The sequence below is a fragment of the Mandrillus leucophaeus genome, unplaced genomic scaffold (genome assembly GCF_000951045.1).
Source record: "Mandrillus leucophaeus isolate KB7577 unplaced genomic scaffold, Mleu.le_1.0 Scaffold1163, whole genome shotgun sequence".
NCBI classification, from domain to species: domain Eukaryota; kingdom Metazoa; phylum Chordata; class Mammalia; order Primates; family Cercopithecidae; genus Mandrillus; species Mandrillus leucophaeus.
Genome location: NW_012099910.1, coordinates 111,583 through 133,662, shown reverse-complemented (window position 1 = coordinate 133,662; position 22,080 = coordinate 111,583). Strand labels below are relative to the sequence as shown.

General features: G+C 42.7%; 1 protein-coding gene across 1 annotated transcript in view; it reads right to left on the bottom strand.

Moving 5' to 3' along the window:
• The window catches only part of LOC105553173 (putative zinc finger protein 724), a 37,210-nt gene extending 19,649 nt beyond the window's left edge, over positions 1-17,561 (bottom strand). The window contains 1 exon segment of the mRNA XM_011999150.1: positions 17,431-17,561. Coding sequence (XP_011854540.1) covers positions 17,431-17,433 — 3 coding nt within the window. The 5' untranslated portion in view covers positions 17,434-17,561.
• Positions 17,562-22,080: the final 4,519 nt, after the last annotated feature.

The window sequence follows — 22,080 nt, the reverse complement described above, 5'->3', positions numbered from 1 at the left end:
ACGCTCCCCACCACAGACACCAGCAATTTCTGCTACAATAATGGTAATATGGGCCACGCTGCCCCGTCTTTACTAAACCCAAACAGAACAGGCCCTGTGACCATCCTTCAGCGGAAAAATAAAACATAACTCTCATGAATGTATCTTGAACCCCTCATAGTTGATTCTGGCCTTACCTTAGAGTCACACGAGGCACTTAATTAAAACAACATAAACTTGTCCACACAAAACAAAAAACAGAACCTGTGAAGAGGGCACAAGTAAAGGGATTTCTAATAATTAGCCATGTAATCTGAGTGTCTACACCTAAGTAATCCACATTGCTTAGAATGGCAAAAATGTCAATCAACTTTTGCACCAACCTAATAGAAGTCCGGCTGATAACCATTTAGCTAAGCATTGCCTTGCAATTTTTTTTTGAGATGTTTTGCTCTTGTCACCCAGGCTGGAGTGCAATGGTGCAATCTCTGCTCACCGCAACCTCCACCTCCTGGGTTTAAGAGATTCTCCAGCCTCAGCCTCCCAAGTAGGTAAGATTACAAGCACCTGCCACCATGCCCGGCTAATTTTTGTACTTTTAGTAGAGATGGGGTTTTACCATGTTGGACAGGCTGCTCTCAAACTCCTGACTTCAGGTGATCCACCCACCTCGGTCTCCCAAAATGCTGGGATACAGGCATGAGCCACCATGCCCAGTTGTCTTGTAATATTTAATAAGCATATAAATCACTTGGTAACTTTGGACTTTCCCTATGTAATGTGATTCTGCAGGTTTTCAAAGGGTTCATGAATGTGTTTTAAATAAGTCCCCTGTCAATGCTGATGTTGCTGCTTCTAGGCTCATCATTAGCATTAGTTAGAGAAGCAGGCACTGTCCCTTACACTCAGCACTCTTGTCACAACACAAATACTTCTGGCACAAATGAAGACAACTAATCTCCATCTTTAAGTATCATATTCTTTGCTGGTTCTGTAAAGTTTACAGAGGCAACATAAAGTAGCAACGCCTGTGCTCAAGAGTATGCTACAGAGCACTATGCTTGGAATAACACATTATGTGATTTAATTCTCATAACAAACTGGGAGTTAGCACAGATGTTTAATAATTCCCAGGATTTAGATTAAGGGCTCAGCATTTTTATTTCGTCTTCCGTTTCTCTGTCCTTGGTTTTTAAAAAATGTATAGAATACTAAATATTGACAGATGAGAGGGATACAGAAAGAATTTAATGTAGTTTAAAGAAATTTTTATTGTGTTCATGTTTACTTGTTTGTGACTTGTGGAGCAACTACTGGATCTGCAGGAATAGAAAACAAGTTACTAAATAAAATGTCTCTGCAAGTATTGGTTTAACAGAAAATTTAAAAATTAAGATGCTAAAATACATACTTTATTTTTCTAATTTTATCTTTTCGGGTTTCAGAAAATTGTGAGCACCAGCTCTAAAAAATGTAACAGATTCACCAGCCAAAACTTCCAATCAGTCAGTTCTGTGAGGCCAGACTTCAAGGTGGGGCCAGACAAAATAAGAGGTAAAATGGCTGATTGCTACCCTGTGAAGTTTGTAGAAATCTGAAGTGACTGGAAGCCTGAGAGGAAAAGGCCCCTCTAGAGTAAAGTTTGGCTGGAACCGTATGTGTTTATATCATGTCTAGTAATTCTAGACAATGTTTGGAAAATATAATTAAAAGAAAAAATTTCTCCAGCCCTAGAGAAACTCCAAAATGATAGAGCAGAAAGTAAACTATTTCATTACACAATTAAACCAGAATGTGACATGCATCACAGTCAATCTTCTTAAGAGACTGCAAAGACAGAAAGACACTCCCATAATTAGTCCACAAGTAAAAGAATTCACAGCACCATGTAACACATGGTTCATCCTAAATTCACCTGGTAATGGGGGAGGCGATCCATGTATGCTAATTGGTTATATTCAATGACAAAATTAACTTTTCACATCCTCATGACAGGAAGTAATTTTGCAACTTAGTAGACTCTGCTTGTCCTTTCCTGACAGCCAGTGTCCTCTCTTGACTCCTACCACAGGGCTCACAGCTGGCAGCTCACATCTTACATGAACCCCAACTACCAGAGCAGCACTCTAGTCCCACATCAGATAATGAAGCCTGAGGTGCAGGAGGAGAGCCTTCAGTCCTCCTAGGTAAAATTGCACCTTCACGATAATGGGAATGGGAGCAGTGTTTCAGCTTCAGTTTCTATTTATAATGGTGACATGAAAAAAATACTGCTGGATTTTCAGCATGAGTCTACATAGAGAGTTCTCCCTGTGACAGCCCACCTCATTCACAGACACCACGGGATAGTAATAGGGCTTCTGAAACAGACATCCAAAGCACTGGAGAGAAAAATCGCTCTTCATCTTAGCAAAATTATATTGAGAGTACAAAAGAAGAGCATCTTTAAAAAAAAAAAAACTCAGGGCCGGGCGTGGTAGCTCAAGCCTGTAATCCCAGCACTTTGGGAGGCCGAGACGGGCGGATCAAGAGGTCAGGAGATCGAGACCATCCTGGCTAACACGGTGAAACCCCGTCTCTACTCAAAAGAATACAAAAAAACTAGCCGGGCGAGGTGGCGGGCGCCTGTAGTCCCAGCTACTCAGGAGGCTGAGACAGGAGAATGGCGTGAACCTGGGAGGCGGAGCTTGCAGTGAGCCCAGATCGTGCCACTGCACTCCAGCCTGGGCGACAGAGCGAGACTCAGTCTCAAAAAAAACTCAGATTAGATATAGGATTAATCATGTTGGCCAGAAAATGTTCCCCTAAAATAAACATCTCTCTAAACACCCAAACTGCACAGCTACTCTCAGCATGATAAGCATGAGCATTATGAAGAAAGGGGACATATCCTCAGCAAAATTTTATAAAATTTCTCTTTTATCTCTGCTGCTCTCTTGTCTCCTAGCCATTAAATGGGGGATTTATATTGGAATACATCTGACAATTTCCAACAGCACTTTTTATTTATTTATTTATTTTTTGAGACACAGTTTTGCTCTCTCACATATGCTGGAGTGTAGTGGTGTGACCTTAGCTCACTGCAACCTCCACGTTCCAAGTTTAAGCAATTCTCCTTTCTCAGTCTCCTGAGTAGCTAGAATTATAGGCGCCCACCACCACCCTCCACTAATTTTTGTATTTTTAGTAGAGACAGGGTTTCACCATGTTAGCCAGGCTGGTCTCAAACTCCTGACCTCAAGTGATCTGTCTGCCTTGGCCTCCCAAAGTGCTGGGATTAAAGAGGTGAGCCACCTCATCCAGCCTTCACCAACACTTTTTGATGAAGAATCAGAATCTGACTTTGTTTATGTAGTAAAATATATTTGAGCTTACAACATAGCTAACTGAAAAGCTATTACATTTCTTGCATGGTCACATTACCCATCACGTTTATTTGTCCTGTAATAGCAGTATTCAAGTTTAGTAAAATAAAAGACACTGAAATCATGCTTACCTACATCTATTGGGTAAATTAATATGCATGTCAGGCTAATATCTACCACAACAATTTTGTAGTGAATTTTTTTGGATACTAGATATAAACATCTAAGCATAAATAATTTTAATGTACCAGTAATAATGTAGAATTTTAAAAAATTTTCTGTAACCATAATTTAGTTAAAATACTTTATATTTCAAAAGTATGACTAATATTAAAATGACTAAGACATTCACCCTAAATATTGTGGTCTTATATTCATACTATTGTAGAAAATACCATACAATTTAGGCCGGGCACAGTGGCTCATGCCTGTAACCCCAGCTACTCAGGAGGCTGAGGTGGGAGAATCGCTTGAACCCAGGAGGTGGAGGTTGCAGTGAGCTGAGATCGTGCCACTGCACTCCAGCCTGGGCAACAGAGCAAGACACTGTCTTTAAAAAAAAAAAAAAAAAAAAAAAAAGAAGAAGAAGAAGAAAAGAAAAGACTGTATAATTCATATGAAGGCAAGTTGTCTACAAACACTACACATAACTATGCTAATTGTTTTGAAGTAGTAAATAGGAACCAAAGCATAACCACTGACTCCACTGTTGAGTTTATACACAGAACTGTTCTTTCTTTTGCAGTGTAAGTACTTCAGCCTGCAAATATTGGATAATTACCTTGGATAATCAGTTTTTTTGTCAAAGAAACTTCCTCAGCATCTTTTAGTCTTTATCATTCTGTATTGCTAAGTTTAATCCTATCTTTGTGCTCCACTTTTTGTGTGCTCTTAAATTCAGTTTTAATCTAAACAAATCTGTATCTACTTTAAGAGACTGAAAAAAAAAAAAACACCACACCTTTGGGGTCAGGCGCGGTGGCTCACGCCTGTAATCCCAGCACTTTGGGAGGTCAAGGTGGGCGGATCACAAAGTCAGGAGATTGAGACCATCCTGGCTAACACGGTGAAGTCCCGTCTCTACTAAAAATAAAAAATTAGCCAGGCGTGGTGGCGGGCGCCTGTAGTCCCAGTTACTCTGGAGGCTGAGGCAGGAGAATGGTGTGAACGTGGGAAGCAGAGGTTGCAGTGAGCTAAGATCACGCCGTTGCACTCCAGCCTGGGCGACAAGAGCAAGACTCTGCCTTAAAAAAAAAAAAAAAAAACTTTGCCAAAGCAAAAACACTGCAATGGTTCTATGGTCCTAGATACCTAGATAGACAATCCTGAGACAGAAAGAATGATAAAAGGTTTCTTTAGCTGTAAATATGATTTACGTATATTTCAAAAAAGCAGAGAATATCTACATATAATCAAAATGCTTCAATAAAGAGAGATGAACAAACTATCCCCCCTTATTATGAGGTAAGAAAATAAAGACTAATATAAATTAGTAGTTAGTAATTGTTAATATTATTGATTAATAATAAATTAATATAATATAGAAATATAAATTTCTAATTTATATTTTCTCCCATAACAGCCAAATCTCGACCAGGCACGGTAGCTCATGCCTGTAATCCCTGCACTTTACAAGGCCGAGGTGGTTAGATCACTTGAGGTCAGGAGACCAGCCTGGCTATCACGGTGAAGCCCTGTCTCTACTAAAAATACAAAATTAGCCAGGTGTGGTGGCGTGCGCCTGTAATCCCAGCCACTCGGGAGGCTGAGGCAGGAGAATCACTTGAACCCAGGAGGCAGAGGTTGCAGTGAGCCGAGATCGTGCCACTGCACTCCAGCTTGGGCGTCAGAGTGAGACTCCATCTCAAACCAAAAACAAAAACAGCTAAATCTCTGGACAGGTTCTTTATCTCTTGGAGATCTGAATTTCAGTAGACTCTAGGTTTAGGCATCTAAGGAGCAGCCTTGGGCACACTAAAGAAAAAAGCAGAAGACAGAAAGGTGTTCTAAAAAAATCCACGAGTGCATATGAATAATTAGAGACCTACGAAGAGAGTTGGATTCTGACACAATAATAGTGGGAGACTACAACACCCCACAGAGACTATTAGTCAGATCACTGGAGCAAAAAATTAACAAAGATATCAGGACCTAAACTCAACATTTGACCAAATAGTCCTAACTGGCACCTATAGAACTGTTCAACTGAAATCAACACAGTATACATTCACATCACCACATATCACATACTCACATACAAAATTGACCACACAAGCAGAAATAAAACAGTCCTCAGCAAATTGAATTTTCCCAAAGTCATACCAAACACACACTTAGGCCACAGCTTGGCAAAAATATCATTGAATACAAAGAAAACCACTTCAAATTATACAATTACATGGAAATTTAAAAACGTTCACCTGAATGACTTTTGGATAAATAATAAAATTAAGCAGAAATCAGTAAGTTCTTTGAAACAAATAAGAACAAAGATACACAAACCAGAATCGCTATAACACAGCCAAGGCAGTGTTAAGAAGGAAATTTACAGCAGTAACTACTCACATCAAAAACTTAGAAATCAATTTAAATACCTAACATCATAAATAAATGAATGAGGCTGGGTATGGTGGCTCACTCCTGTAATCCCAACACTTTGGGAGGCCAAGGAAGGCGAATTACTTGAGTTCAAGACCAGCCTGGGAGGTAAAACCTTGTCTCTACTAAAAATACAAAAATTAGACGGGCATGGTGGCACTCGCCTGTCATCTCAGCTACTCGGGAGGCTGAGGCAGGAGAATCCCTTGAACCCGGGAGGCAGAGGTTGCTGCGAGCCGAGATTGTGCCATTGCACTCCAGGCTAGGCAACACTGCAAGACTGTTTCAATCAATCAATCAAGCAAGCGAGCAAGAGAAAACCAACTCCCAAGCTAGCAGCAGATAAGAAATAACCAAAATTAGATCTGAACCGAAGGAGATTTAGACATGAAAAGTCATAGAAAATATCAAGTAATCCAGGAGTTAAATCTTTGAAAAAAATTAAGAAGATAAACCACTAGCAAGATTAATGAAGAACAGAAGATCCAAATAAGCACAATTAAAAATGACAACAGGGGGTCAGGTGCCGTGGCTCACACCTGTAATCCTAGCACTTTGGAAGGCCAAGGCAGGTGGATCACCTGAGGTCAGGAGTTTAAGACCAACCAGCCTGGCCAACATGTTGAAACCCCATCTCTACTAAAAATACAAAGATTACCCAGGCAAGGTGGCACATGCCTGTAGTCCCAGCTACTTTGGAGGCTGAGGCAGGAGAATTACTTGAACCCGGGAGGCAGAGGTTGCCTGGGTGACAGAGAGAGACTGTCTCAAAAAAAAAAAAAAAAAAAAAAAAGGGGACGGACAAATCCAAAAAGGATGAAAACTGAGAATGGCACTAAGGCCCAGAGTTTTGGTTGCACTCTGACCAAACAGGGAGACAATTTTAAACAAAATTATTGGAGGACATTATTCTGGACTGAGTTTGTACACTAGGTTCAAACAGACAAACCTAACCAAAATGGTGTCACTCATGCTTAAATGTGACATAATGGAACTGAACATTTAAGGAAAGAGGTAGATCCTAAAACAGACCAGGTTTTTTCTGTCTTTTGTGTGGGGAAAAGAAAGATCAGACTGTTACTGTGTCTATGTAGAAAGAAGTAGACATAAGAGACTCTATTTTGTTTTGTACTAAGAGAAATTATTTTGTCTTGAGATGTTGTTAATCTGTAACCTTAGCCTTAACCTTGTGCCCCCAGAGACATGCGCTGTGCTGACTTAAGGTCTAATGGATTTAGGGCTGTGCAGGATGTGCTTTGTTAAAAAAGTGCTTGAAGGCAGTATGCTTGTTAAAAGTCATCGTTGTTCTTTAATCTCAAGTACCTACGGAAACACCACACTGCGGAAGGCCACAGGGATCTTTGCCTAGGAAAGCCAGGTATTGTCCAAGGTTTTTTCCTATGTGATAGCCTGAGATACGGCCTCGTGGGAAGGGAAAGACCTGACCCGTCCCCCTGGCCTGACATCCCCACCCCCCCGACACCCAAAGAGTCTGTGCTGAGGAGGATTAGTAAAAGAGGAAGGCCTCTTTGCAGTTGAGATAAGAGGAAGGCATCTGTCTTCTGCTTGTCCCTGGGAATAGAATGTCTCGGTGTAAAACCCATTTGTATGTTCTATTTACTGATAGGAGAAAACTGTCTTAGGGCTGGTGGTGAGACATGCTGGCAGCAATCCTGCTCTTTATTCTAAGGTTGGAGGTGAGACGTGCTGGCAGCAATACTGCTCTTTATTACACCAAGATGCGAAATGTTTGAGATGTGAGATGTTTGTGTGAGTGCACATCAAGGCACAGCACCTTTCCTTAAACTTATTTATGACACAGAGACCTTTGTTCAGAGGCTCTCCCCACTATTACCCTATTGTCCTGCCATATCATTATCTGGTAGAGATCATGATCAATAAATGCTGAGGGAACTCAGAGACCAGTGCCTGAGGGAGGATGCGGGTCCTCCTTATACTGAGCAGCACCAGTCCCCTAGGCACACTTTTCTTTCTCTATACTTTGTCTCTGTATTTTACTTCTTTTCTCAGTCTCTCGTCCCACCTGATGAGAACCCACAGATTGTGGAGGGGCTGGCCCCCTTCATTTTGTAAACAGCAGATTTAAGCACATAATTGCTTAAACCAGGAAGGTGACAGTTGCAGTAATCTGAGATCATTCCACTGCACTCAAGCCTAGGTGACAGAGATTCTGCCTAAAAAAAAAAAAGGACAACAGGGGCCAGGCACAGTGGCTCATGCCTGTAATCCCAGCACTTTGGGAGGCCAAGGCAGGTGTATCACCTGACGTCAGGAGTTCGAGACCAGCCTGACCAACATGGTGAAACCCCATCTCTACCAAAAATACAAAAATTAGGCCAGGTGTGGTGGCATACACCTGTAATCCCAGCTACTTGAAAGGCTGAGGTAGGAGAATTGCTTAAACCCCGAAGGCAGAGGTTGCAGAGACAAGATCACGCCACTGCACTCCAGCCTGGGCAACAGAGTGAGACTCCATCTCATTAAAAAAAAAAGAAAAAAAAGATGGCAGGAACATTACCACTGACCCCACAAAAATACAAATAGCTATTGAAGTTTACTATAGACACCTCTATACACAAAAATAGAAAATCTAAAGGAAATGGATAAATTTCTAGACAAATAAATTCTCTCAAGACTAAACAAGTTGAAGCCCTAAATAGATCAATAACAAGCTCCAAAATTAAGTTAGTAGTAAATAGGCTACCAACTAAAAAAACCCAACACCAGAAAATTCACAGTTGAATTCTACCAAGTGTAAAAAGAAAAGCTGATACAATGCCTTCTAAAACTATTACACAAAATTAAGGGACTTCTCCCCAGCTTTTTATATAACAGCATCAATCTGACACCAAAACCCGGCAGAGATAAAACAAAGAAGAAAACTTCAGGCTAATGTCCTTGATTAACATTGCTGCAAAATGCTCAACAAAATATGGGCAAACCAAATCCAGCAGCACATCAAAAAGCTAATCCACTATAATCAAGTAGGCTTTATTGCTGGAATACAAGGTTGGTTCAACATACAAAAAAAAAAAAAATCAATACTGATTCATCACATAAACAGAACTAAAGAACCACAAAATTATCTCAATAGATGCAGAAAAAACTTTCAATAAAATGTAACATTGTCCATGTATAAAACTCTCAACAAACTAGGCACTGAAGATACATACTTCAAAATAATGAGTTATCTACGACAAATTTGGCAGGGCGCGGGGGCTCATACTTGTATTCCCAGCACTTTGGGAGGCCGAGGTGGGTGGATCACGAGGTCAGGAGATTGAGACCATCCTGGCTAACACAGTGAAACCTCATCTCTACTAAAAATACAAAAAAAAAAAAAAAATTAGCTGGGCGTGGTGGTGGGCGCCTGTAGTCCCAGCTCCTCGGGAGGCTGAGGCAGGAGAATGTCGTGAACCTGGCAGGTGGAGCTTGCAGTGAGCCGAGATCGCGCCACTGCACTCCAGCCTGGGTGACACAGTGAGACTCCGTCAAACCAAACCAAACCACACCACACCACACTAAAGTAAAATAAACTAAAGTAAAATAAAATAAAATAAAATAGAAATGAGTTATCTATGACAAATCCAAAGCCAACATACTAAATGGACACAAGCTGGAAGCATTCCTTCTGAAAACTGGCACAAGATAAGGATGCCTTTTCTCACTGCTCCTATTCAACAGAGAATTGGAAGTCCTGGCTAGAGAAATCAGGCAAGAGAAAGAAACAAAATTCACCCAAACAGGAAGGGACGAAATCAAACTATCCCTGTTTTCAGATGACATGATTCAGTATCTAGAAAACCCTATAGTCTTGGCAGAAATGCCCTATAAACTGACAACTTCTGCAAAGTTTCAAAATACAAAACAAAGGTGCAGAAATAAGTAGCACCTCTGCACATCAACATCCAAGCCAAAAGCCAAATCAAAAACACAATTCCATTCAAAAATGCCACAAAAAGAAGGTATCTAGAAATACAGCTAACCAGGGAGGTGAAAGACCTCTAGGACAACAATTACAAAACACTGCTCAAAGAAGTCAAAGATGACACAAATACAAAACTATTTCATGGTCATGGACAGAGAAATCAGTATCATTAAAATGGCCAGACTGACCAGGCATGATGGCTCATGCCTGTAATCCCAGAACCTTGGGAGGCTGAGGCAGGCAGATTGCCTGAGATTAGGAGTTTGAGACCAGTCAAGACAACATAAAGAAACCCAATTTCTACAAAAAATACTAAAAGAAAAATTAGCTGGGCATGGTGGTGTGTTCCTGTAGTCCCATACCTGGGAGCCTGAGGTAGGAGGACTGTTTGATCCCAGAATGTTAAGGCTGCAGTGAGTCAAGATCATGCCACTGCACTCCAGCCTGGGTGACAGAATGAGACCCTGTCTCTTCATGAAATAAAATAGAAAAAAAAAATTTTTTCTAATGAAAATATAGGACTGGGCGCGGTGGCTCACATCTGTAGTCCCAGCACTTTGGGAGGCCGAGTTGGTGGATCACGAGGTTAGGAGTTCAAGACGAGCCTGGCCAACATGGTGAAAACCCCTGCTACTAAAAATACAAAAATTAGCCAGGCTTGGTGGCACGCGCCTATAATCCCAGCTACTTGGGAGGCTGAAGCAGGAAAACTGCTTGAACCCAGGAGGCAGATGCTGCAGTGAGCCAAGATCATGCCACTGCATTACAGCCTGGGTGACAGAGCGAGACTCATCTCAAAAATAATAATATTAGTAATAATACAGGCTGGGCGCAGTGGCTCACACCTGTAATCCCAACACTTTGGGAGGCTGGAAGCGGGTGGATCACCTGAGGTCAAGAGTTCGAGACAAGCCTGACCAACATGATGAAACCTCAGCTCTACTAAAAATACAAAATTAGCCAGGCGTGGTGGCACATGCCTGTAATCTCAGTTACTCGGGAGGCTGAGGCAGAAGAATCGCTTGAACCCAGGAGGCAGAGGTTGCAGTGAGGCGAGATCGTGCCACTGCACTCCAGCCTGAGTGACAGAGCGAGAGTCCACCTCAAAAAAAAAAAAAAAAAAAACTAATGCAGAAAGAGAAAACCAAATGCACTATCTCATTTTTAAAAGAGCTAAATAATAAGAACACATGGATGCAAAGAGGGAGAAAAATAGACACAGGCCTAGCTGAGGTTGGCAGGACAAAGACCCGTTTGGGCTGGGCGCAGTGGCTCATGCCTGTAACACCAGCACTTTGGGAGGCCGAGTTGGGAAGATCACCTGAGGTCAGGAATTCAAGACCAGCCTGGCCAACATGGTGAAACCCCATCTCTACTAAAAATATAAAAATTAGCCTGGGCGTGATGGCAGGCATCTGTAATCCCAACTACTTGGGAGGCTGACGCAGGAGAATCACTTGAACCCAGGAGGCAGAGGCTGCAGTGAACGGAGATCACACTACTGCACCTCAGCCTGGACAACAGCAAAACTTCATCTCAAAAAAAAATTTTTTTAATTAAATAATAAAAAAAAAAATACCCATTTGGTGTTATGCTTAGTGCCTCAGTGAAAAAATAATCTACATCAAACTTTCATGACACAATTTTACTTATGTAATAAACCTACATGTGTACCTCTGAACTAAAATTAAAAGTTGAAAGGAAAAAACTCTATGGGTGGGGGTAAGTACAATATGTAAGCTGAAAGATCGGTTTGTGCTATTTATTTCTGGGTCCATGCAGGCACGTGAGCTTATGAACAAGTGGCCCAGAACCCTAAATTGGTGGGGAAAACAGGTTGCTGCTGCAGATTCAGTGTCTGGGGAACGGGAATATGCCAGGAGACTTGTAGACACTTTTGTAGGATTTTTGCAAGAAATGCTAGAATCAAAAATGCTGTGGTGAAGTTCCTGAGGGTGGTGCCTTGTCCTGAGAGGGGTGTGGATGCATCGGTGTCTAGTGGGCATGATTGTGAGTCGGTGGGAATCCTGTGGTGGCAGCTGTGGAAAGAGAAGGTCTGTCATCAGAGCTTCTCTTTCCTCTAAATTTTCAGTCCTCTCTCACTCTAAGAGGAGACCTGGAATCAGAAAACAATGGGCAGTGTGACAGCCAGTACACAGGCGAGTAGAGCCTCCCATTCCCAGACACTCTGAGTTTTATTCCAGGCCAGGCCTTTATGGCATTTTTATTCTGGCACAAAAGCTATAGAGTTTGCTGAATACCAAGCAACTCTCCAACACCAATTCTTTGTCTAACATTCAAATTCTGACACCACCCAGAGTCAGCACAGACCCTGATTCAGGGCTTGGTCTCAAAATACTGTTCTTACTACAGATGCCAGTAACAAACCCCATGGGCCCATTTATGCTTCCAAATTATGAGCCCATTATGAGCTGCTGTTTGAAAATTCAGGAGTCCCATAAACTTGCTCAAGTTCAATAACTTAACAGTGCTATACACAGAACTCAGAAAAACACTGTAGTTATGTTGACTGGATTATTATAAAAGATACAACCCAAGAAAAGTCAAATGAAAGAAATGTGTAAGACAAAGAAAAGAGGTGGGGAAAGATGAAGCACATAAGTAATCCTGGTAAATGGCTATAATTAATAAAATTCTCCATCTTTTGTGTGCTCCAGAAACAGTTTATGGAAACACACATCCCATTATGACTTAGATGATGCACTCTTTTCTTACCTATCACGTAGCCAGACATAGACTCTGCCCATTTTCTTCTTCTCTTAGAAAAATCAGCTGAATTTGTCTTCAGTGATCAAAATAAAATACTACTTAATCAAACTTAAGTTTATCTCCTTCCCACAGCTCCTGAGCTTTGAGCTACCCTCAGTCTGAGCCAACATACAACCCCATTATATGCTCCTCCTAAGAACATGCTAAACATTCTCCGACTTAGAATCTGATTTTTTCACCCTCCATTTGCCATTCCCCTCCCACTTTGTTTCTAATCTTGGTTGCTCCTTTCTATGAAGAAAAGCCACCCTTGTCTGCCTAACCTTTGAGATCTTTAAAGATCTTATAGTTGGTACTTTCTCCTGTTGCAATACTCCTTTGGAACTTAATTTTTTAATACAAATCTAACTTTGTTTTAGAAACTGCCTCAAAGCAAAAACAACTTTAGTAAGATCCTTTCGGTCCTGTTCCATCTTAATCTTAACTGCACCTGTCTGTGGGTCCCCAGCTTTCCAGGGCTCTGTAGCTTCTCTCCAGATAAAAGGCTTCTTCCATGGCTGGAGTGAACAGGCTAGGAAATCTGCAGGGGAGGCTCCCCAGGAAGAACTAACTGGGCCTTTAATAACCTCCTTTTGCAGGCTCAATATGAGCCTTTAGCTTGGAGTCACTGGGCTCAAGTTTTAATTTTCAAGTAAGAGTTATTCACTCAGGTTTTGAAACCAAGTGTTTGAAAAATCCAGTAAAATTACTCAAACACAGTGCTCATACAAAAGAAAAAAAACTTAAGGTGCTTACATTTTATACCTCAACAAGAAAAGCAAAAGAATCTATTTCTTTCAGACAATAAATGTACTACTTTATTATCTCCATTATGAATCATGTAGTAAACAATTAGTCATATGGGGACACTTCTAGGAGGTACCTACCAAGTTTTATCTTATAAAATTTAGCATTGGCCAGGCGCGGTAGATCACACCTGTAATCCCAGCACTTTGGGAGGCCGAAGTGGGCAGATCACAAGATCAGGAGTTCAATAACAAACAGCCTGGCCAACCTGCTGAAGCCCCTGTCTCTACTAAAAATACAAAAATTAGCTGGCATGCACCTGTATTCCCAGGTATGCTGGAGGCTGAGGAAGAATTGCTTAAACCTAGGAGTCGGAGGTTGCTGTGAGCCAAGCTCGCGCCATTGCACTCCAGCCTGGGTGACAGAGCAAGACTCTGTCTCAGAGGAAAAAAAAAAATTAGCATTAAACTCATACATCAAGATTACAAGATATAGAACAGAGATATCGACTCTCAGAAACTTACCCTGCAATAAGAGGAACTGATGTTTTTATGAATCTATGTAACTCAGCAATTATCCACCACATTTCTTGTGAAATGTGAATGAATACACATTTTCTTGTGTATTCATTTTCTACAGCCAAAATGGAAGAGAGATTTTCCTTATTCTTTCCCTTGATAGCTCTCTAAAAGCTAACCCTTGAAATTCTGTTTGAAAACACCCAGGCATAAAAACACACCTGAGTGACTCACCCCTATAATCCCAGCACTTTGGGAGGCCGAAGTGGGCGGATTACCTGAGGTCAGGAGTTCAAGATCAGCCTGGCCAACATGGCGAAACACCATCTCTACTAAAAATACAAAAATTAGCCGGGCATGGTGGCGTGCACCTGTAATCCCAGCTACTCAGGAGGCTGAGGCAGGATAATCGCTTGAACCCGGGAATCAGAGGCTACAGTGAGCTAAGATCATGCTACCGTACTCCAGCATGGGCAACAAAACAAGACTCCGTTTCAAAAAATAAAAAACACACCTGAGAAAATTTCTAAACTCACACTGGGGGAAAAAAAAAAAGAGAATTTTTAACAATGGAATATATGATTAGATATTTTTTGAAACCCGCCTATTTTATGTTTTTGTACATATTTTCTTACCTTTCAAGCTCTACTAATAAACTACAATTTACAGTTTAAAAGAGTCAATATAAGTGAATAGATCTTTTCAAGGTGACAAAACAAAGGAGTGGCAGTGTTGATTAGAAAACCAATGTGTCTGACTCATATGTCAAGTCAGACCATCCAAATCCTGGAGAGATTCTCCCACTCCATCTTGCTCACTTAAGTGCCCAGTGACCACCCTCTCAGGAGACACTGCATTACACCCCAATGAGCGCCCCAAATGCATTTTACTTGGCAAGTTCTTGTACTATCTCACTGAGGTCAGGTTTTTTTCTGTCTTTGGGGATACGATTTTTTTTCACAAATCTTAGAGAATCCGGGTGGCAGAAATTATTTCTGTTTTCCCCTCAATACCAGCATCTGATCGCTGACCAGCAATGTGTCTCCAAGAAATGAAAGCTGGCTTGGATAAAAATAATCTTAATGTCTCAAAGGGTTAGCTTTTCAAAGGAAGAATACACCAGGAGATTCCTCTAAGCCCCAGGGCATTCACTGGCTTCCTTGAGAGGCTACACTCCATACCTCAGCTTGTTCTGTAAGAGAAAATGACCCAAGAGCTAATATTAACTCTAGCAGACAGACACGGTGGGTATTTTGGTTTATTCAGACAGTACAGGACCAAGAAAAAACTAAAGGGTGGCTGAGGACACATCACCCCATAAAGTTTCCAAAAACCACTGACCCCTAAAACATGATCTCTGTGCTCAGGAAGATAAAAGGAAAACAGGCACAGATTTTTTACAATACAGTGTCAGGAGATTACTCTTTGCTTTCTTCTCATGGAAAATATTTAAAAACAGAAAATAAATTTTTAAAATGTTTACAATGTGTTGTCCGTAAATAATTAAAATACAGTATGAAAAACGTACACTAAAGGACAAATAGTTCATAATGTGAATTAGGGAGAGAAAGTTGACAGTTCCTTGAAGTAAAATACTAAATTTTCAGTTCTTGAGATTGTCAGAACCGGAAATTTACTATGCGTTTTTACTTCAAGCCAGAGTTAGGCTGGAGGTAAGGAGAACTGGGGGACACACGGGAGACTCTGCTTGGAACACTTGTAGAAAATGTAGGGGAAAATCAGTCCTCTGTGGAGTATGAAAATAGTTAAGTGGCAGGCAGTTTAGTCTGAGGTGGAAATCTAGGCCCTGGATTCCTGCTTTGAAAAAAATCTAACTCAAATGCATTTTTTTTTTTTTTTTTGGTAAATTACTACATTAGAGGAAACAAAATTCAGGCTTAACTAACTACAAACTGTCAATTAAGCTCCAATTACATAACCAGGAAATTAGTACCCTCGAGGTGAAAATTAAGAAACTAAGAAACTAAGGCGGGGAGCGCTGGCTCACGCCTGTAATCCTACCACTTAAGGAGGCCGAGGCCGGTGGATCGCCTGAGGTCAGGAGGCTGAGACCAGCCTGTCCAACATAGAGAAATTCCGTCTCTACTAAAAATATAAAAATCAGCTGAGCGTGGTGGCAGAAGCCTATAATCTCAGCTACTCAGGAAGCTGAGGCAGGAGAATCGCTTGAACCTGGGAGGCGAAGGTTGCAGATCCTACCACTGCACTCCAGCTTGGGCGTCAGTGCAGGACTCGGTAAAAAAAAAAAAAAAAAAAAAAAAAAAACCACTAAAAAGAAGAGGAGAGAAACAAAGACAGGAAGACAGAAAAAACATAACTGTACCTAACCAATTATTGAATTTGGGATTTTTGCATCATGTACCTTATAAAAGTCTTTCAAGGCCCTCTTATGAACCAAAAACTACAACCCACAGGGGTGATCTAAAATTTTTGAACCACTCTTTGATGAAATTATTTAATATTTTTGCGGAGACTGCCATTTTTTTGGTTTTGTTTATGTTTTTTTGAGACAGAGTCTTACTCTGACGCCCAGGCTGGAGTGTAGTGGGGCGATCTTGGCTCACTGCAACCTCCTCCCGGGTCCAAGCGATTCTCTCGCCTCAGCCTCCCGACTAGCTGGGATTATAGGCATGCGCCACTATGCTCGGCTTTTTTTTTTTTTTTTTTGAGATTGAGTCTTGCTCTGTCACCCAGGCTGGAGGGCAAATGGCGCGATCTCGGCTCACTGCAACCTCCGCCTCCCGGGTTCAAGCGATTTTCCTGCGTCAGCCTCCTGAGTAGCTGGGATTACAGGACCGCGCCACCACGCCAGGCTAAGTTTTTGTATTTCTAGTAGAAACGGGGTTTTACCATGTTGGTCAGGCTGATCTTGAACTCCTGACCTCGTGATCCGCGTGCCACAGTATCCCAAAGTGCTAGGATTATAGGTGTGGGCCACTGCGCCAGGCTAATTTTTGTATTTTTAGTATAGACGGGGTTTCGCCACGTTGGCCAGGCTGGTCTCGAACTCCTGGCCTCTGGCGATCCGCCAGCCTCGTACTCTCGAAGTGCTGGGATTACAGTCGTGAACCAACGCGCCCTGCCTGCCATAAATTTTTAATAGGGGGAAAGATGAACTGGAAACGCAGCGGACTAAAGCTCTTCCCATTCACGAACCCGCACGCCGAGTCAGGATTCTCCCGACTACCCTCCCGTGGTCCCTGCACAATCCGGGAGAGACGCGGCGCTGCGGGTGCAGAGCTACCCAGAGGGCTCCAGGTCAGGGCACAGTCACTGCACAGGGAACAGACAAGACGCCCGGGGACCCGGCCATCAGCGCTGCCGCCATCTTATGGCTGAAGGGGACTGAGGCCGAACTGGGCAAGAACTCGGGGCGCAGTTTGCGGAGACGACTGAGGGGAGGCCCCAGTCCGCCACAGCCACTTCCCACCGGTTCCAACCAGCCCCTCCCTCTCTCTCCGGATGTCGGAGCCGCCACTCTCACCATTTCTAGGCTTCCAGGGGGACCCTGGCGTCTTAGCTGTGGATCTCCCAATACTTGCAGGTCACAGGGCCACAGAGGCTGGGCCTCTAGGAGCAGGGAGACTCAGAGCAGGGAAGACGAGACCAAGAGCTCCAGCTGCAGCGAGAGACAAAGGCCCCGCCAAATCCCGGAAGCCGCCCTGTCCGCTCCAGCTGCGTGCCTGATTGGACAGTCCCCAGCTCAGCGTTCCTGATTGGAAAACGTCTAAGGCCCGGCCCCTTCAGGCCTTGAGTGACAGAAGACGTGACCAAATGCTGGACTGAATGAAGTAAGAGTGACAGCCTAAGCTGCAGCCTTTTCAGGCAGGCCTTCCTCCCTGAGCTGAGCCAGGCCCACTCCGGAGGGTATTTGCATTTAACCTCGTGTATAAGGTTTCATGTATTTATAAATAATATACTATATGGCTATTCACAAAGGAAAAATATATAACAATAATTTTAAAATTTCAGTTTTGATGATCTTCCTGGCTTCTGGCATTTGAGCAAGCAGCCTGAGATTTTTTTAAAAAGGCAACCCCTCTGAAATAAAATATAAGCCACATGTGAATTTTAAACTTTCTAGTAGCCAACTTTAAAAAGAAACAAGAAAAAGGTGGAGTTGATGTAACAATTTAATTTACCCAATATATCCAAAATATTATCAGTTTGTGAGCAATAATGAAATATATATAAATTTCATTATTTCAATAATGAAATATATATAAAGTTTATATATATAATATAAAGTTTTATATATATATATAAACTAAATCTTTGAAACTAACTCTGTATTTTACCTTTCTAGCATATCGCAGTTTAGACCAGTGACATTCCACGCACCCAGTAGCCACACGTGGCCAATAGCTGCCATATTGAAGTGCGGCTGAGATGTCAGCTGAATGAAGGGCCTGCACGTCAGAGGTGGGGGAAAGCCTCTTCCTACCATCTCTCCTCAGTTCCCAGGTTGGAACAGATAGTGGTCATAAAAAAAGCAGAAAGCAGCAAGAATAAGATAACCACACACAGACCACTGCTGGCCACCTGTTGCCCACCTTCCTTCCAGAGATTAGACAGTGAACAAAAACTGATGAGGTGACAGGAGAAAAAACTCTATATCTTCATATCTGTCCACAGTCTTTTTTGAGACAGAGTTTCGCTCTTTTTGCCCAGGCTGGAGTGCAATGGCGCGATCTCGGCTCACAACAACCTCCACCCCCGGGGTTCAAGTGATTCTCCTACCTCAGCCTCCTAAATAGTTGGGATTACAGGCATGCACCACCACGCCCAGCTAATCTTTTGTATTTTTAGTAGAGATGGGGTTTCTCCATGTTGGTCAAGCTGGTCTCGAACTCCTGACCTCAGGTGATCTGCCCACCCCCGCCTCCCAAAGTGCTGGAATTACAGACATGAGCCACTGCACTCCTCCAGGATGGAGTGCAGTGGCACGATCTGGGCTCACTGCAACTTCCACCTCCTGGGTTCAAGCAATTCCTTGCCTCAGTCTCCTGAGTAGCTAAGATTATAGGCACCCACCACCATGCCTAGCTAATTTTTGTATTTTTAGTAGAGACAAGAGTTTCACCATCTTGGCCAGGCTAGTCTTGAACTCCTGACCTCGTGATCCACCCATCTCGGCCTCCGAAAGTGCTGGGATTACAGGCATGAGCCCAGCCCTGTCCACAGTCTTGACCTCCTATGTTTATATATGAAGAAAACAGATTAAAGGCAAACTTATTTTGCTATTTGATCTTGGCCCTAATGGTCAGGCTGTAGTTACCTGTTTTCTTTTGTGATGTGGGGGGTCTGTGTGAGTATAAGGACAAATCACATGCATAAATGTCTATATGTATTTCTGCATTACTCAGCATTATCTTACAAGACATCCAACTTTATTTTTGAGACAGAGTCTCACTCTGTCGCCCAGGCCAGAGTGCAGCAGCGCAATGCGATCTTGGCTCACTGCGACCTCCACCTCCCGGGTTCAAGCTATTCTCCTGCTTCTGTCTCCCCAGTAGCTGGGATTACAGGCGCGTGCCACCACATCCAGCTAATTTTTTTGTATTTTTAGTAGAGACGGTGCTTCACCGTGTTAACCAGGATGGTCCCCTTCTCCTGACCTCGTGATCCGCCCACCTCGGCCTCCCAAAGTGAACCACGGCGCCGGGCCAAGACATCCAACTTTAAATCAGAAATAAAAAATTAGAGGCTGGGCACGGTGGTTCATGCCTGTAATCTCAGCACTTTGGGAGGCTGAGGCGGGTGGATCACGAGGTCAGGAGATCGAGACCATCCTGGCTAACACGGTGAAACCCCCTCTCTACTAAAAATACAAAAAATTAGGCGGGCGTGGTGGCGGGTGCCTGTAGTCCCAGCTACTCGGGAGGCTGAGGCAGAAGAATGGCGTGAACCCAGGAGGCGGAGCTTGCAGTGAGCTGAGATGGCACCACTGCACTCCAGCCTGGGCAATCTCAAAACAAAAAAAAAAGTTTATGTGACTTACGTATAATCTTTAACAAATAAGGCAACTTTAAAATTATTGGTAAAATAGTATCAGCAATGTCTTAAATATTGTTAGCATTTTGTTAACTTTTTTTGAGATGGAGTCTCACTCTGTCGCTCAGGCTGGAGTGCAGTGGCATGATCTGGGCTCATTGCAACCTCTGCCTCAGCCTTCCGAGTAGCTGGGATTACACGCACCTGCCACCACGCCTGGCTAATTTTTGTATTTTTAGTAGAGACGGGGTTTCACCATCTTGGCCAGCCTGGTCTTGAACTCCTGACCTTGTGATCCACCTGCCCCAGCCCCTCAAAGTGCTGAGATTACAGTTGTGAGCCACCGGGCCCAGCAACAATTTTTTAATCAAGGGGGTTTTGGCCCGGTGCAGTGGCTCATGCCTATAATCTCAGCACTTTGGGAGGCCAAGGCGGGTGGATCACTTGAGGTCAGCAGTTCGAAACCAGCCTTGACAACATGGTGAAACCCTGTCTCTACTAAAAATACCAAAAGTTGGCCAGGTATGGTTGTGCATGCCTGTAATCCCAGCTACTCAGGAAGCTGAGGGAGGAGAACAGCTTTAACCCAGGAAGCAGAGTTTGCAGTGAGCCGAAATTGCACCACTGTACTCTATCCTGGGTGACAGAGTGAGAGTCCATCTCAAAAAAAAAAAAAAAAAAAAAAAGTGGTTTTATGATTATTCCTGCAAGAATACTCTAAGATTTGCCCTAAGGGTTATAAATGATAAAACCCAGCACAAGACAGAATAATCTTGGCTTGCGTAAGCTTGTAAAATATTGTTGGCTTGATGAAAACAGCTAAATTGCTAAATTGTGCACTTTTGGTATAAACTTAAAATTAACCTTAATTTTTTTTTTTTTTTTTTTTTTGAGAATGGTATGAGGTTACAGATTGGTTTAAGAGTGTGCCCTTTCTTAATGATATGCATGGAAAGGCAGAAAGCAATTTCAGGATACCAAAAAAACTTCCCCTAACTGGTACTTAACTAGTGAGGCTAGGGTGGAAGAGCTTTTCATTGATATGCCCCTTTAACAATTTACTTAGTTGAATCAAATAAGGTACTCTTTTTACTTTTACAAAGCCCAGATTGCTTCTCTACCATCCAAGGAGGTAAGAAATGTTTTTCTGTTTTGAGATGGAGTCTTGCTCTGTCACCCAGGTTGGAGTGCAGTGGCTTGATCTCACCTTACTGCAGCCTCCGCCTCCCGGGATTCTCCTGCCTCAGCCTCCCAAGTAGCTGGGATTACATGCGCTCACCTCCACACCCAGCTAATTTGTGTATTTTTAGTAGGGATGGGGTTTCACCGTTTGGGCTGGGCTGGTCTTGAACTCTTGACCTTAGGTGATCCGCCTCCCAAAGAGCTGGGATTACAGGCAGGAGCCACCATGCCGGGCCAGCTGAGTTTTAATGCTCTGTTACACAATTGGTTTCTCTGGCAATCAACCCTGGTCCTGAGGCTGTCCAGAAGCCTCCAGCCAGAAGTCATCTCATTAACATACAAAAGACGCTTCTCTTTTCAGACATTCCAAAGATTTTAGGGGCTGCATACGAAGAAACTGAGACAAATTCTAGATTTTAGGGGCTGCAAATAAACTGAGACAAACTCTAAGTACTCACATTGATAAGAGCATCCAGACCTGGCTCAGCTTTAGCCCTCTCTGGAAAGCTTTGCTTTACCCACCTCCTTTTAATTACAATCTACCCCCAATAACCCTGTGGAATTCTTTATAGCAGCAGCACGTTCTGGCATTTCACATCTTTGATATAATCTTGGTGTTTGTTGTTTACTTTCTTATAGTTTTGTTCCGGGGAGCTATGTCTTGTTTACCACTATATTCCCAGTGCCAATCACAGTGCTCAGCCCATGGCAGGTGATCAATGAATAGTTGTTTAATCAACTATTAGCTCAGCCACTTCCTACCTGGCTGACTTTGGGCAAGTTCCTAAATTTTTTCTTCTTTCAGTTACCTTGTCTGTGACACGAGGAATCATTAAGCTTACCTCCAGTTTTTGCTGATGAAGATTTAATGAGCAAAAATATCTAAACAGCTTTGAAACACTGGTTGGCACAGCAAGCGTGCTCCATACATCAGCTGTGTCAATGAAGAGTTAAACTC